This window comes from Mchenga conophoros, linkage group LG3, assembly GCF_057382185.1.
Source record: "Mchenga conophoros isolate Kocher_MC1m ecotype Shallow Benthic linkage group LG3, M_conophoros_male_GT1.1, whole genome shotgun sequence".
In the NCBI taxonomy this organism is placed as follows: domain Eukaryota; kingdom Metazoa; phylum Chordata; class Actinopteri; order Cichliformes; family Cichlidae; genus Mchenga; species Mchenga conophoros.
Genome location: NC_140528.1, coordinates 40,676,570 through 40,693,610, shown reverse-complemented (window position 1 = coordinate 40,693,610; position 17,041 = coordinate 40,676,570). Strand labels below are relative to the sequence as shown.

General features: G+C 41.0%; 1 protein-coding gene and 1 pseudogene across 1 annotated transcript; one reads left to right on the top strand and one right to left on the bottom strand.

Moving 5' to 3' along the window:
* The window catches only part of LOC146578653 (uncharacterized), a 563,460-nt pseudogene that overhangs the window by 523,472 nt on the left and 22,947 nt on the right, over positions 1-17,041 (bottom strand).
* Positions 1,182-16,649, top strand: LOC146578654 (uncharacterized). The gene is made up of 5 exons (XM_085269131.1): positions 1,182-1,422; positions 1,509-1,712; positions 4,099-4,170; positions 5,547-5,625; positions 16,384-16,649. The coding sequence occupies exons 1-4, from the start codon at positions 1,215-1,217 to the stop codon at positions 5,579-5,581; spliced, it is 519 nt and encodes a 172-aa protein (XP_085125257.1). The 5' UTR covers positions 1,182-1,214; the 3' UTR covers positions 5,582-5,625; positions 16,384-16,649.

The window sequence follows — 17,041 nt, the reverse complement described above, 5'->3', positions numbered from 1 at the left end:
TCTTTGCTCAGGAGTCGAGGAAACACAGCAGGCAGTGAAAAGATCAAATCATTCACTCATTATATCAACACAGCTGCACAGTGGACACATGACTTTACTGGGTTGTTATAAGTAGTGGATATTTTCTATAAAATCTGTGTATTCAGTTCACATGATTGTAATCATTATGATCACTGTAAGAACTATATTTTAGATCAAACTTGTTTAGAAAGCAGTGAAGACTCCAACCTATGCAAATACTTTAATATCCATACAGGTTTTCCAGAAAGGTTTGGATTTGTTGAGAAATGTTAATGAAGCTAAGTGATCCATAAATTATATTTAACGGTACAAGTGTCACAGAGGTGTAGTGGTAGTCATTCCAAACATCAGCTGGTGATTAATGTTTTCTACTGGCCACTCAAATACTTTTATTCTCCCTCATGGTTAAGTCGTTAAGAGGATGGATGTGGATGGACCTTCCACCATTTAAACACTTTTTATCATTTTTTTCTTCAAACTTGGCATCAAATAGAAAATGAGCAGATATATCAGAGAGACAACTTTGTGTGTTTGTCAGCTGTTTGTGTGGAGTTGTTCTTTATGTTCACCTCAAATCAACCCGAGTGTCATTTCTCTTTAGTTCTGATCTCACTGCTGAGCTGCACAACAAACCAAGGTCAGTAACCTTCTTCTGTCACAGTTTAAACCTGAGAAATGCTCACTGATATGACCTGATTGGGTTCATGTTTCACTATGGAGCTCAAATATAAAACTAAATGAAATAAGTAACCCAGAAAACACCTTTTATATTATTGTATCACATTGTCGGTTTGTTATTTTAACCCTCACAGCTCGTCTGACTGTGAGTCCCAGCAGCTCTCAGTTCTTTGAAGGAGACTTTGTGTCTCTGAGCTGTGAGGACGACAACAGCTCTGCTGGATGGACTCTGAGGAGAAAGACAAATGCAAGACAGAGGACTCAGTGTGGAGATGGGTGGGGAAAACCAGCTGATTCTTCCTGTAACATCACTTTGATGGTGCCTCATGACAGTGGAGTTTACTGGTGTGAGTCCAGAGAGGGTCCCATCAGTAACATGGTTAAGCTGACAGTCACTGGTAAGCTGAGTGTGTGGAGTTAGTGTTGATGAAGCTGTGTGTAAATGGATGAAATGCTGTAGTTTGTCTCTGTGTTGAGGTGGATCAGTGATCCTGCAGAGTCCTGTCCTCCCTGTGATGGAGGGAGATGACGTCACTCTGCTCTGTAAAACAAAGACCACTCCCTCCAACCTCCCAGCTGCTTTCTATAAAGATGGCTCCCTCATCAGGAAGCAGCCTACAGGTCACATGACCATCCAGCATGTTTCCAGGTCTGATGAAGGCCTCTACAAGTGTGACATCAGCGGTCATGGAGAGTCTCCATCCAGCTGGATCACTGTCACAGGTGACACACTCACCTGTCTGTGTTTCTGCAGCTTTCAACATTCACAATGTGACGACAACTTAGTGACTGTGTTTGCTTTATTTTAGACGAACACACCACCACTCCTCCACCTACATCCACACCTCCACCTACATCCACCTCTCCTCCTGGTTCCACCTCCATCACTCTTCCTCCATCACTCTCTCCTCCTGTTCTCTATGTGTTGTCATGTGTTGGATCAGTGTGTGTTGTGGTTCTACTGGTGTTACTGGTTCTGGTGGTGAGACGATGTGTCCACAGAAAACCTGAAGGTGAGACTTCCTGATTGTACATGTGTATAGATTTTCCATTCTGTATAGATGCATAGTTTTTAAATGGTTTTTATCCTGGATTTAAAGACCACCACTGAAACTGATGTGAAAAGGGAGATCATTCCAAAGCTTAGATAATCAACAACATCAAGAACAGATTTACATAGTACATGTCACGGCCGAGGCCGAACCCGACAACCAGACTCAAATGCAGATCATACTCAGAGGCAAGGATGAGTGTAATTAACAGAACTTTATTTTCTAGGGCCTGACAAATACTGTGAGCTATGAGAAATAACATGGGACTTCAATTATGGTGGTAAACACGAGTGATGCTAAACTATGAGAAATAGTTGATTTACAAAAGCACCAGAGGATTGTGACGAGGGGATATGTACTGGGGCACGGGGCAGGAAACATGACCTGGAGGCTCTAAACTTTTGGCAGGTGGAGGAATGGCAAAGAAGGAGTGAGTGGTCAGAGTGAGCAGTTTTGGCCCGATTGAGTACTGTGACAGGAGGGCAAGCAGGTGAGTGAATCCGAGAGGTGATGTGACACAAAGAGCTGCCAAGCACAAACCAGCTTCAGGATGAAAGCGTGTATTGCCAGGAGATGGAGGTAGCAGACAACAGGATAGTGTGGTTAGCTGAAGACCTGGTGAAGAGGAAGAGGACTGGTGAGCGCTGGTCTTAAGTACTGGCAGCTCAATTGCCAGCAGGTGTGGAGACGTGCAGGAAAGCAGCGACTCTGCCCAGGGGTGGAACTGTGACTGAGTGGAAAAACCCAAGGACTCACCCAGACCATGACAGTCCAGATGAAAGAGTAATCCATCTGAGCTGGACAACTTAGAACGACTGGATTCAAGTTGATCGAACAGTGTAGAAAAATGCTCTGCTGTATTTGAGCCGAAGCCTCAACAGCGTTGGACAGGTGCAACCTGTTTAAGAGCAGCACCAAGAGCAACAAGGAGCAAACCAGGTGCTTTTTAATGTTCCAAAGACATTTTATAAATCCAGAGCAGCGAGCGTCGGGAGGTCAGGCAGGCTCCATCCCTTGCTGTTTTCAAAACTTGTTTAAAAACATCTCTTCTCCTTGGGTTTTAACCTAATTTGGGTCGTGATCTGTGTTTAGAAATATAGTGAAAGTGATAAATAAAATGGGCACATGGTCAGAGAATGTAGCATCCTCGACATGTAAGTTACAGACAAATAACCCATTCTTGAGTGCCACCCTTAACAGATTAAATAAAATGAAAAGAGTTTATGAAGTCCATGAAGTTCTTAGCCAGGGGGCTTCCCTGGGCAACAGATGTGAATATTAAAATCACAGAGTAGCAGGATCTGGTCATATTGTGAAGCACTGTCAGCAAGAATGTCAGAGAACCGAGATAAAAAAAATATTATTATTATATTTAGGAGGCAGTTAAACCACTGCACACAGCAGCGAGTGGCCCAGTTCACACAAACAAAGTTCAAAGGTGGTGTAGCATCTTCTTGAGGATAGCTGCTTAAAGGCGAAGTGTGCTTTAAAAACAACAGCTAACCACAAACAGAAGATCTCGGAGCGCTAAAATAAGCAAAGCCAGCTGGCAGTAGTTAATAAAAGGTGCTTAACTCACCAGGTGAAGTCCAAGTTTCTGTCAGACAGAGGAAATCCAATGCATGGGAAGAAAAGACATTTTCATTTGCCACTGATCTGACATTTATTAAACCCAACCTGAGGGGAGCTGGGTCGGAGACTTCCCCTGCACCAACAACCTGAGCCACAGGTCGAATGTTGGATAAAGTCGCTCCCTACCAATGCAAATGGCGAAGAGGCAGGGATTGAAGAGGGCTCCTCTTGATAGAGCCAACAAAGGGAACCAACCAGGAGTCCGCAGGGTCCACGTCATGGCACCAGGATTCATGGAAAAGATTGATGAATGAAGTGAAGATTGTTGGGAAGGTAAGAAATCCAGAGTCTCAGCTTAGCGAGGTGACCTCCACAGGTACCCCGTTTCCTGCGTCGCTTGCGCATAGATGGTGGCGGTGGTATGGGAATCCAGCACAATGGTATTGCTTCCAGATGAGGAGGCAGAGAATCTTGGCTACATTTACCAAGCAGAGCTAAAACTTTGGGCCATGAACCTTTTTTCAGTATCTGGCAATCGCAAGACAATGTGGAACTGAGATGCTGTACAACGTTGGCTAAAAACAATAAAATGACACAAATAAGAGAGAGCAGTAGATGGCGTGCCAACCACAGGTGCCATTTTGAATCACACCAATAACAACAATTATTACAATACATTAAAATGTAGGAATGTTGACAAAATGTTTTTTTTTTCTTGAGTAACTTTCCAGTGACAATTTTTACAGTAATTGATCTTAAATTTGGTTCATTTCAGCAGAAGAAAACATGACATACTGCAACATCAAAACATCACACTGTCGAAAACATCCAATCAAGCAATGCAGAGGTAATGTTCATTCTTTTTGGGTTTTTCTTTTCTTTTTTCATGGTCTAGTTCTTGTTGTTTTGAGATCAGATCTGTCAGAAGAGAAGAGTTATTTTAGAAAATTGGAACACTGTTGGAAAGGGGTGGTTTTTGCAACCAAAAGTGAATAATTTGTATTTAGAAAAGCTTTGTTTTAAGCTAAATACATTGATATTATGTGGTCAGACACAGATGGCTGCTAACTAACCACCAAAACTGGAGCTCAGACTTTGTGAATAGTCTGGTAGTACAGTTAACTACACACCAGCCATATTATTGGCCAGAATAGAAATTGCATTAAAAAAGCTCAGACGGTACAGTAGTCCAGTGGTCCACTACGGGGGATTCCCATTAGGTAGCAGACAGCTCACAGCTACAGCCTACTGCCTGTGTCATCAGCAACCTGTCTGTCACAGAGGCCACCGCCCAGTTAATGCAAACTTTAAGAATTTTGAAAAGTTTGCATACATTTTACTACTAAACACTGAAAAAAACAAAACAAAAACCTAAAGACATAAAATGTATAACTGCTGAGTTGTTAGAATTGCTTCCTTTGGCAAAAGTCTTTCTGACTTGGTTTAAGTTTGATGCTGATTGTGATTACGGTTGATATATATATATATATATATATATATATATATATATATAATGGATGAGGACATTATGGAGTATGCGAGTGAAAAAAAATGTGTGATGTAACAAGAATTGTTTTAGTTTACATTTATCCTTTCACTTCCATTGATGCATACTTTTTTTATTTGCTTCCTTGTCCAAAATGTAACACCTTGATTATTTTAATCAGATATGATATGAGTTTGTCTTTAAAGTTTGCTGTCGCGTATTATCCGTTACCATTTCTGTACAGGACTGTGTGTTTGTGGTCTGTGGTTAACTGAAGCTAACAGCTCTGCAGTCGTCCAGCATCCTGTTTCTGATAGAAAGAAAACACTTCAGCTGCAGGTGTTTCAACACAGGGGGGTTAAAAAGACAGACAAGTTAATAATGACTCTCATGAATACGCTCATTAATTCATTTACTCTGGTATTATTCACAGTTTACCTTTGGGTGCCCTTGTTCCTTCATATTAATGTGACACCAATATTTTGAATTCAGCTTATGTCTGTGTCTATTTTCAAAATTCTGAAATGTTTGAAACGTTTATATTTTTTTAGTATCCTGACATGCTGACTCAATACACTAATCCTGATGATGAACAGTCATGTTTCCAGTGTTTTCAATTACTTTTTGTATCCAAATTGTTTCTTGTCTAAGTATTTCTGCAGTAGCATTAATATATAACCTCTGCTATGAGTTGTTCTGCCTGCACTGATGTCTTCTGTGTGTCCTTTATTGTGCAGGGAGTGATCCAGCTGCTGTTTACTCAAACTGGTGAGAGCACTTATGAAGAAATCATGGTGAAAGAAAGCCAAAATAAAGGTAAGTCTGCTAGTGATTGTTTTCATCATGGTTCATGTCTACAGAGTGGCCTTACACTGTAATGATTTCCACGTTTATCTAACACGCGATAGAGTCTCAGTTTGATTCTGGGAGGAGACACAAATCCAGAGCTCCAAGTCATTATCTCTCAAAAAACATTAGACACAAGAACAACACTAAATTATTCTTTTTTGACAAATTGTCAGGCAATCTATGGATTCCAGATAATCACAGGGAGCCTTCCCAATGCCTGACAGATAAAGAATTCCACAGATAATTAAGGCAGCTAAACTTCATTTCCAGGAATAGTTGTTTTCCCCATGTGAGCTGGTCATTTAGCAGTTCTATCAAAAAAACACAGGCTGAGAAAGAGGCAGAAATCTTCCACTCTACTTTACTGATCAACCAACCAACATATATGTGTAACAACTTTAACATTTTCAACTTTTTATTTATTGATTGACTCAGTTGGCTTCTATCGAAATGTAAATGAGCCCAAGTCCTAATCACACTCTAGATCTTGTGCTGACTTTTGCTGATTTCATGAAACCCCTTTTTGGTCTTCATAGCTTAAAAATTGGACAATAATGGACTACACAACTCTGCTGATAAGTCATCTCTATCCAATCAGTTTGACTACATTTAGCTGGACTTAAGCAGACAGTAGGTCTCTGAACACCTCATTCAGCTGCTTCTGTCCTGTGTCACATCATCAGTAACAAACACTTTGTTTGTTTGACACTTTGAGTCAATTGTCCCATTTTGTTTGGTCTGTTTGAAAAGAGGGTGTCACATGTTAAGGAGCTGAAACTCCTAAACCTTTCAGCCATTATTTTTATTTATTTAATCATTTTTCTTGTTATTTCTTTTTTTTTTGTACAGCATGTATTCAAGATCAGGTTCAACTGTTACATGATAAACATATATGAAAATATATTTATATTGAAGAATATCAATATAGCATTGGTTGGTCCAAATGTGCAGTTTACTTTGGTCAATTTTGACTAATAATCTAGACCATGGTATAGGCTGACCTTGTATGGCCCAGATGTCAGGTGTGGTATGACTTTTAGAAGTGCTGTAACTAAGCAGTTAGTCTGAAAGCAGGTCAGGTGTATCTTCTAAATCTACTTTTGGCAGCAGGATGTAACCAGGATGAATTTGTTGTGAATGTGAGGCGTATAATGAGACATATGAACAGACTAAAAGTCTTTAACTGTGTGTTCAGGGTGAAAAACTGTCCCTTTAATACAATGAATCATTTTGACTTCTGCATGTAAAACCACAGCAGCAGTTTCCTGCTGTTGATTCTAGTGAACCATAGGCTGAAAACACTTTCATACTGTGTTGCTGCTTGGCTAAAAATAGTGTTGTGAGAACACACTTGCTTTGGCCTCTGTGGGGAGGGGTGCCAGTTTGCATTAACAAAAGATGACAGCTATGTGGTCGCGCAGTTTTACTCACACAAACACCCCCAGTTTGTTGTAGTCTGTTGTTGTTTCTCAGCAGGTGTTTAAAAGTGGTAAAAACTGTGAAGAGAATAATTGTTCCTGTTTCCTGTTTTTATTTTTTATTTTCATTAAAATACGTAACCAACAGCTTGGAAAATAGATTATACATTTGTATCATACTAATTATATTATGATAAATGGCCTGTATTTATATAGCGCTTTACTAGTCCCTAAGGACCCCAAAGCGCTTTACATATCCAGTCATCCACCCATTCACACACACATTCACACACTGATATTATCAATCAGTTTTCCATTCATATTTAGAATTTTATGGCAGGGTCATATGAGAAGTGCGGAAGTGAGAGGCTTGTGAAATGGGATGCTTCGTCGCACTGTTCAGGTAGCCTAGCAACCATGATACTAACCGCGAGACACGTTACATACAGCATTGTTTGACAGAAATGAAGGAGAAAAATGTTTTGTTGGTCATTCATTTTTGTCATGACATCACTTTGATTAGTTGAGTATCTGAGGCTGAGACCACGGGACTGTAAAACATGATTGTTGGGCTTCATTTCTGTGCTGAACAGTCGTTTAAGATTAGTTAGTAAATAACAATCAGTTAATGTTGTTCATGAGACCAAAGTCATCTCACTGTGATAATGTAAATATAATATGGACAATATTATAGTATTGTCAGATTATTATGATATATATATATATATATATATATATATATATATATATATATATATATATATATATATATATATATATATTAGGGGTGCAACGATACACAAAATTCACGGTTCGATATTTTTTCGATACAAAAAAATGTTCATGCCTTTTTAATTTGTCATTTATTAAAATTATAAATATATATTTTAACTCAAAAGTACAGTACAGAACTGCACCCAGACCCAGGTGGGTCTGGGTGCAGTTCCCCCCTCCAGGGGCAAGGGTACCTAGACCCGGTTTGTAGAGTACGCTTGGGGAGTGTGATCGTGTGTACAGCGTCTCTTTATGTCTGTCTCCACGTTGGTTGAATGTGGAGTAAGTGCACATGAGAGCATGAGGGTGGGAATGAATGTTTGTGTCTGTGTGTGCCTGTATGTCTGTGTCTATATGTCAGGTTGGGTATCAGACGCCACCTCTCTGGGGACACCTCAGGCCCTCCAAGGTTTGGAGGCCTATCTCCACCCACCACCACTTCCCCTGCCGGTGGCGGACTCCCTCAGGTGTCGGTGCGTTGGTGGTTCTTTGTGTCTGGGGGTGGGCGTCCAGGTACACACCTTGGCGGCCGCTTATCGGGTCCTGGAGCCTGGGGCTCGCTCGGGCCCCTTCGGAGGTGGGGTGCCCCCGGCCTCTCGGCCTGGGGCTCGGTCACTCAGGCACAGCTGGGGGCCGGCGGAGCTCATGGGCGCGTCACTGCAACTCCCCCTGGCTTCTGCTCCGCAGCTGCTGAGTGAACCCTCATCTGGGACTCTCCTCAACTCTTACTGGAACAGTGGCACGGCTGCCCCTCTGTTGGTCTTCCATGGTCTCTTGTGTTCTGGGGGCCTCTGGATGTCTGGAGTTTTGATCTCCTCCATACCCGCTTCACACCCTGGAGGACGGGGCTGTGGCCCCCCCACACTCCCTAGCAGATCATTACATGGAGAAACCTTTGGAATACAAGCGCGCTGATCCACACAGGTATGCACACGGGTGTTCACTGCTCGTAGACCCAAATTACACCTTTCTTGGCTGCTACTTCGAAGCACATCTGTCCTGCGTGCTGCACAACAACATTGAATATTTAGTATTTACTGCTGTTTACACTTAGCTAGATTAATGCGATGGTGTTGTGTTTAGTATGTTGCTTTGTTTTTTTTGCTTGTTTTCTATTTTTCTCTCAACAGGTGATCCAGGAGATTTTTATTTTTTTTCTCCCCCCCTTTCTCACTGTCCCTCTCCCCTTCTGTTTTTCCTTTCCGTCCTCTTTCTTTCTCCCTTTCCTATCCCTCACTCATGTCTGTCCCATCTGTAACATCTGAAAATAAAATATAATAAATAATAAAAACAAAGATCGACCAAATGGACCAATACGGCAATGCCACGAAGATCCATTTGGCAAAGTAAATCCATTGGGTATCCTTGTTGGTCTTCAGACAACAATCCTGATGGCTAAAGAACCAAATGGGACAGGCAAAAAAAAAAAAAAAAAAAAAAAAAAGACTGCTGGGGTTGGGGGAAGGCTCTCATGCATTAACGCAGACATAAGCATGTCTACAGTACACTCAAGAGTCCCACCTCCTTGCGTGTTACACCCACGGGAGGCATCATCACTCTCAGAAGGAAACAGGCCAGTAAGTGAGCAGTCTTTCCTTCACTCACACCCCCGCCTCCTTTCCCCCAAAACAGAAAACACACTTATCTATGCTGGGGCCACCTGCCAGCGCCAGCTTGTCCTTTGTGTAGATATCTGTATAAGCCTGCGATTCTGTTACCCTGCTCCCCAGAGGGTTCAGGCTCTGCTGCAGCCAAGCTCCCCTGTGGCTGGATGCTTGAACAGTAAGACACTCGCGCAGGTCAATCACAGGTGGAAGTACACCACTTGTTATCTGTGCGTTTAGAGCTTAAATCCCTGAACACGTTCAGGCCAGCTCATCTTGCACTAGCTCATTGCCGAAGTCAACTTCTCAACAAAGACTGGATCAGATGTTGTGCACGAAGTGTGAAAACATGTTTGTGGTTTAAATTGAAGTATCATCTCCCTCTTTGCTTTCTCTTACATTTAAACATCCTTATATTTTGTAGGCATTCAACATCTGGTTTGGGATGTGGGTCAGGGTCATGGGGTGTGCTGCAGCGGCGTGTTAATCAACTCGCTTTAATTATTATTTGAATTAAGGTATCATACAATGTAATTAATCCTCCTAAAAAATGGTAGAACTTGAATCCATTAAATTCTCTTTCCCAAAATTGCTAGTGATCATGCATTAAGGTTATGTAAGCTAAGCTAGCAAGGTTAAATGCTTCATATCAAAGCAAATATAAAAATAAAAAACAGCAGCGGTGAGACTGAGTCTGAAGTTTACACCTGCTCTTTTTGAAACACTGCTGTTTCAGAGGCCTGAACTTAGCTCCATCAGTGAACCTGAACTCATTTAACTTTGGTAACTGTTACCTAACGGTATATTTGAGAAGCTGGAGAGAAAATGTTGGCCGAATGGGTAGAGCAGCTTGGCATTAAGCAGAAACATGACATTTCTCTGCCAGTATTCTGTGTATCTGAGTTAAGTTACACACTTGAGGTCTATATGCCTAAAATAATATGTTTTGGGATCTGAGTCATGCAAAAAAAGAAAAAGAAAAAAATGTGCCAGGCATGCTGGGATCTTGCTAGTGGTTATGTGCTGCTGGGCTATTCTGTGATGTTGCGGTTAATTGTGTTAACACGGTTGTTCCAGCGACTGTAAACGAACATACTCATACAGTAGTATAGATACACAGATGGAGGCAAACATGATCTTAGGTTTAATCCTCCAGACCAACTGTCAAATGTAATTGTAGGAAAGTATTTGGAGGACGGCTCTTTTTCCTTACATCAATTGAAATTATATAATCATAGGTCTCCAGCAGGAGTATATACGTAAGAAGTTTAATGACTTTTGCATGTCTGAATTAAGGAGCTCTCAGCCTCAGAGGTCTGAATTGGAATTACAGCCCATCTGCTGAACAGGGCAGCAGGGATAGAGATGATTGCACCCTGGGATCATCCATTAGTGCTGTCATCTGGAATTCACAGTGGGACCACAGTGCAGTGAACTGCTATGCCTGGACCAGTTCATTTAGCAGCACACAGCATTTACAGCAGCAGCAGTCTATCAGCAGGTCAGATGTTGCTCTGAGCAGCACAGCCCCAACTTTCTGATGAGGCATCTGTTACTTTTCTGATTGAAGCACTTTACTTCTCCTCCCAGCACTGATGCCACTGCAGCTTTTTCTGTCCCTTTTGGTTGTTCCTTGTGGTCATCATCGCTTAGCACTATTTCTGTAATTTCTTATAATTACATTAATTATAATAACAGTGGCTCAGGAGGTCTTCCGCTAATTGGAGGGTCAGTGATTCAGTCCTCTGCTGTAATGCACTTTAAGTGGTCAATAAGACTTGAAAAAGTCAGTCCATTTACCAGGAGATCATATCTGTTTCATTTAAAATGAGTCCGTTGTAATGACGACCCACTTAGACAGACACCTGAAGGCAGGAGAGAACACAGTGGATATTTTATATTTAGCAAATATATTTCAACTCCAAATTACTCCTTAAAAACAAGTGTTTGCTCGCTTGCTCTCAATAACACTTTAAGATGACATGGCACTGTCTGTAAATCTTTTGCTCATGTCATTTTTGTCCCTGTTTAAAATTTTAATACCTTCCTATAAACACAGTGAGAGTGAAAATAAAGTTATTAAAATGACAGTTTTATGTCAATATATCATACATGGCATATCTGTCAATAGATTTAAATCTTGTATATTTGATCATAAAATTGAAATGAGAGTGCCACATCTAAGGGATTGGACACCATGGCGTCTGCCTTTGACTGCCACCCAGCCCACAAAGCATCAGAACACCAAGCCTCCTCCTGCAGGTGATGGCCCCACAGGAACAAATCAAGCCTGTGGTACATGATAGCGGATCGTATCAGGAGTTTGGTTATTCAGGATTGGCTTATTGTAGAGTTGCTGCTCTCCCACATCAGAGGGAGCCAGTTAACATGGTTCAGGGATCTAACTACAGTGCCCACTGGAAGCCTCCTAAGCAAAGGTGCTTAACATACGCACATCTTATCTTGGACACTATGGAGACAGAGATAGATGGATGTTAGTGGTGTGGATGTCAAAACACAGCATGATAGAATATTATCACAATACTTCATGCATGATACAATATTAGTGCAATTTGTAATTTTGTAATATGCTGATTATCATAATAACAAGTGCAAACTGCAAATTATGTGCTCAAAGTGAAACTTTGTCGATATATGTTTTATATCTGTAATATCTGTAAGATGAATTTATCTCACTTCAGTTATTATTTTTGCTGCAAAAAGAGATCGTCTGAGTCTGCCGGCTGACAGCCTACAATTAAATGGGGTCAATTAACTATGATAAACTGTTGAAAATCATATCATATCTGTTGCTGTCTACACGAACAGAAATGTATATCATATGTATAGTCATATTCGTTGTGTTCCCACTAGTGCTTTCAGGTTAATCTCGTTGAAATGACCTTAACGCCACAACACGGCAAATCTCCATTAACGAGCTACCGTCGATCGCCCCGTGCATGGGGCTAGATGGCCAACACGTTAACGAGCTAACTGCGCTAACACACTAGTTCCCACCCATGTAATTGAGCATTGCATGGCACATCCAACATACTGTTTTACTTTAGTCCATGACTCGCTTACCTTCAGGGTCATAACTGTTAGATATTTTAGTATTATGGGAGCATGTACTGGGTACTTGTTTTTATGATATTAGACAAGAAGATTCTGTGACTCAACAAGGCTCTTTATGTTAACCGTCATTTTCTCTTGCTTTGTCAACTCAAGATTTTATGGTGTGAAAGTAGATACTAAGGTTGGAGGGAAAACACCAACAAATCACTCTTTTACTTATCACTCCCTTGCAGAAGATGTTTATGTGAAGACCATCTGGGTTGTGTCAGAACTCACGGATGTAGGAGACCTCTGTATAAGATTTATAGGCCTTGAGAGTGCATCTTACTGCAATTGTAGAACAAAGGATTCTAACTGTCTAGTGTTGAACGGACCTGTCAAAGGTGTGTTGAGATACGATTGTAGAAGGCCTCTTTCAGAGTGGGGGGGACCTTCCTTATATGGTTCTAACTTGAAACTTGTTGACACACGAACTTTCTGCCTATAAATACCGCTGCACAGAAGAATAAAACTTTGAGTTGATTTTGGGAAAGCAACCTGAACAGTCTCTGTATCATTTTGTTCTCCTAACTGCTCCCGACGTCGTAACTAACCCGCTGACGGCATGTCGCGGCCTTTTACGTTCCAAACACCAAAAAAGTCCAAAAAAAGGCCGTGGGTGGCAACGGGAGGTTTGTTTTAGAACGCACTTCTGACTCCATTGTTTAAAAATCATATGTGGTTTATTTCGTGCAAAATTATAAACAAAAATCAACCAAATAACTTCTTTAAACTTAAAATTAAACGAAAGCTAATTTAATTTGCTTTAACAACTTCAAAAGTGGTCAAAAAATCATTTTCTAACCCTCCCGTCTTCCCATCTGACATTTGGCAAACAAAAAACGAAAACCTCTTTACCACTCCCATCCAGGGTGCTCTTAATCTCTTGATTAATGGGAGGGTCCATAAGCTAATAAACCAATCACTTTCCAAAAGCTTCTCCAATAAAATTAATTACAAATTTACATAACAAAACCAGGTCAGAATATTCTTACACCTTTAAAGAAAAAACAAAAATGAATACAAATTGCATTTTATAAACATTCAACAAAAATGGCCACAACACGGCATATCTGAGTGTTACTTGAGAATATATTGCTGAGTGTTACTTAAGAATAATTTTGAATCTTATAGGGTAAAGACGAAACTCTGGTTATAGACGCCCACGCCTCGGGGAAACCCGATCCACGGACCAGACCCGGGACGGAGTTTCTTGCAATATGTCACATGAAAACCAAAATAATTCCAAACGCCAGATCTGAATGAGGGTGGGGGAGGTCCATGTTGCAAGGAGAGCTTAACTTCTGTCTCGCTAGCTTGCCCTGCGCTCTTCCTTCTGACGATGCTGTCTGTGTTGAGCGCTCAGTGGATCTGCGCTCGACAGTGCAGCCTAGGCGGAGTAGTCGAACGCAGATTCACTGAGCGCTCATCGGGTGGCTGTAGCTCAGGTGGCAGAGCAGGTCAGTCACTAACCAGAAGGTCGGTGGTTCGATCCCAGGCTGCCTCCTGGCTGCATGCCAAATATCCTTGGGCAAGATACTAACCCCGTGTTTGCCTACTGGTGGTGGTCAGAGGGCCCGGTGGCGCCAGTGTCCGGCAGCCTCGCCTCTGTCAGTGCGCCCCAGGGCAGCTGTGGCTACAATGTAGCTTGCCGTCACCAGTGTGTGAATGTGTGTGTGAATGGGTGAATGACTGAATGTAGTGTAAAGCGCTTTGGGGTCCTTAGGGACTGAGTAAAGCGCTATACAAATGCAGGCCATTTACCATCGTCAGAAGGAAAGTTGATAAAATAAATTACAAATTTTGTATTGTTCGATACATATGCGTACCGAACCGAAAGCACTGTATCGAACGGTTCAATATCGATATGAATATCGTTGCACCCCTAATATATATATATATATATATATATATATATATATATATACACATATATATATAACCTCTTTGGCCGCTCCTTTCTGCTGTATTTTGCGGCAAAATTATCCACACCCACCACCGCGCTATGAATTGTGGGATATATGGGACCACCTGTCAGACCATCCGACAGGTAAAAGGAGCCATCCTCAAAACAGAAAAATCCCACTACTTTGGAGGAGTTGTCACTGCTATTGGATACTTTGCTGGAACACAGTAAAGCTGTGGGTCGTGGGAATGAAAGGAGTTGTCACTGCTATAATGCCATAATGTTTTATCTAGGGATCTAGATTTATGCCTGTAGTGCACTGGCATGTAAATAATTAGCATTTACTGAATATGTACTGACTGAGTCCCACTGTTCAAAAGTTGAATAAACAAACAAACTAATTTTTGCCTCTTTTTTAAAACTTAAAACCATTTTATAGAACATCACATCAGTTACAGTGTAGAATCATGTCATTTATAGTTTACAAATGACAAAATGTTTACACAAAATCATGAGTGTTTACATGATATCACCCACTACTAACATTACTTTATTTACTCTATCTTTTGAAAAAATACAGCAATTTTAACAGCACAAGACTTTAGAATATTTAACAGGAGCAGGTTTCATTCTTCCCTGGTTTTATTATCACACTGTTCAACAAACGCAGCAAACCTTCACCATCTTATCCAGAAGGGTCACCTCTTCACCCTCACATGGAAGAAGTAATCTGATTGGCATGGTGGTTTGTTTGAAGCAGGTCCCTTGTGTAGTGCTGGAACCCAGTCCCGATGTTTCATCCATTTCATAGGCTGGTTTGCTGCAATAATGCCAAATTATTAGCAACTCTATAAATAGAAGGTAGTTCTGCAAAATCACTCAGTAGGATGTTTGTTCTAATTTGCTATGAGCTCAGAGCGCATCGAAAATAAAACTAATAGGCTATAAAGAGTGATATGAACATATTTAGAACTTACCGGAATGAAAATGTCTGGAGCACCAAAAGATATTTGGAGATGGAAGAGAGCTGCACGTCAGCTCGTCTCACAGCTGCTCTCCAGGCTAGACGCCTGAGTTTGGTAACATCGATACACGAGCTGCCTCATGTTGCTTCCAGGTTGGGAAAGAATGAAAAGATAAACAATTTTCAAGATTATTCTCTTGCCCACACAGCAAATACAAACCATGGCTGTTGTGTGTGCCTTCGCTCCCTTTTCACTTGCGCTAGACCCCCAAAATGGCGGATCGGGCCAAAATGCTTTCCACGCCCACCCCCGTGACATCACGCTCCAAAGCCCTATTGGGACACCACCACTGTGTTTCATTCAGTCTGTGTCGCGTCGTCTGTGTTCCACGCCCTATGTCATGTCAGGTTTCAAGTCTCTGTGCAGGTCATGACTCATGATGCTTATTCTTATATTTCATAGTTCCTTCATGTTCTGGCACAGTCTTGTTCATGGTCTCACTGTTCTTCCCAGTTTAGGTTCCTGTTTAGTTGTTGTCCCTGTTCAGCTCTTGTTTAGTTTAGTTCATGTACTCCAGCCTCAAATAAAGGCTTGCTTTTCTTTAAAGTTAATTTTGTCTGCTCATCTGTGTCCGCACCTGGGTCCTCCAAACACTCGACCACACGGTCAGCCACTGCGGACCGTGACAGTCTGACTCTTGTAACATAATTGGTTTTGTGGGTTCCAGGTTTTATTTTATGTATTTATTTATTTAGTTTTATTTCAATAAGCAGCTAAAGTGTAGGCAGTGCAGGAAGTAAAGTATTTTATATCTGAGCTCGTTCCCAGTAAAGTCTGAACTGGGACTGCACGTGATGCAGAGTGGTGGACATTTGAGGTTTTATTTAACTACACAGCTTGTAATCATGTTTTCTGTTGTTTGAACTGTGTGTGTTTGTGTTCAGACTTTAAACCAGAGCCAGACGTCGTCTACTCTTCACTGAAGTAGCCCACCAGTCCAACCACTGATGTCCAGCTTCTGGTCTCTAACTGGTTACCCAGCACCTCAGACAAGGAGACAACCACAAGTTCAAAAGATTACTCAGATTTTTTTCCACTTATTTAAACTCATATGCTTCAAAAATCACATAAGTTTAACTGGAATTATTTTAGTACTTAAAATAAACAATGATAATAAAGTCACTCTATGAGTTTGGCACTTTGTTCTGTTTCCCATACTAGTGATTTTGTTTCACTATAGGATTAATAAACCTTTGTTCACACTTTTTCTTCTCATGTGGTTCTTTTGTTTTTGACAAAATATAAAGGATAACCATTTTAATAAAGTCAAAACCAGAAATTTTAAAACCAGAAAATAATTTTATTTTGTACAGTTTCGTCCTTTTAAAGAAGCAGCTGTGTGTGTATAAATATGGAGGCTCAATGCTGTCTGTGTAAAATAAAGGAAAGCAAATAATAAAAATACAGAATCATTCTTACACTTAATGTGAAATTAGCCAGAGGGATAAAATTATTTACTTCATGACTCTGGCCCTAAACCAAGCAGTTATCAGCTCTCATATGAGTCCTGCATATAGTTGTCATTTAGATTCAGTGGATTAA

Excerpts from the sequence above, each read along its gene's own strand:
- LOC146578654 (XM_085269131.1), top strand. The coding sequence starts at position 1,215 with ATGGAGGGAGATGACGTCACTCTGCTCTGTAAAACAAAGACCACTCCC. Across the intron at positions 1,423-1,508 it reads CAGCTGGATCACTGTCACAG|ACGAACACACCACCACTCCT; the intron begins GTGACACACTCA and ends GCTTTATTTTAG. Across the intron at positions 1,713-4,098 it reads TGTCCACAGAAAACCTGAAG|CAGAAGAAAACATGACATAC; the intron begins GTGAGACTTCCT and ends GGTTCATTTCAG.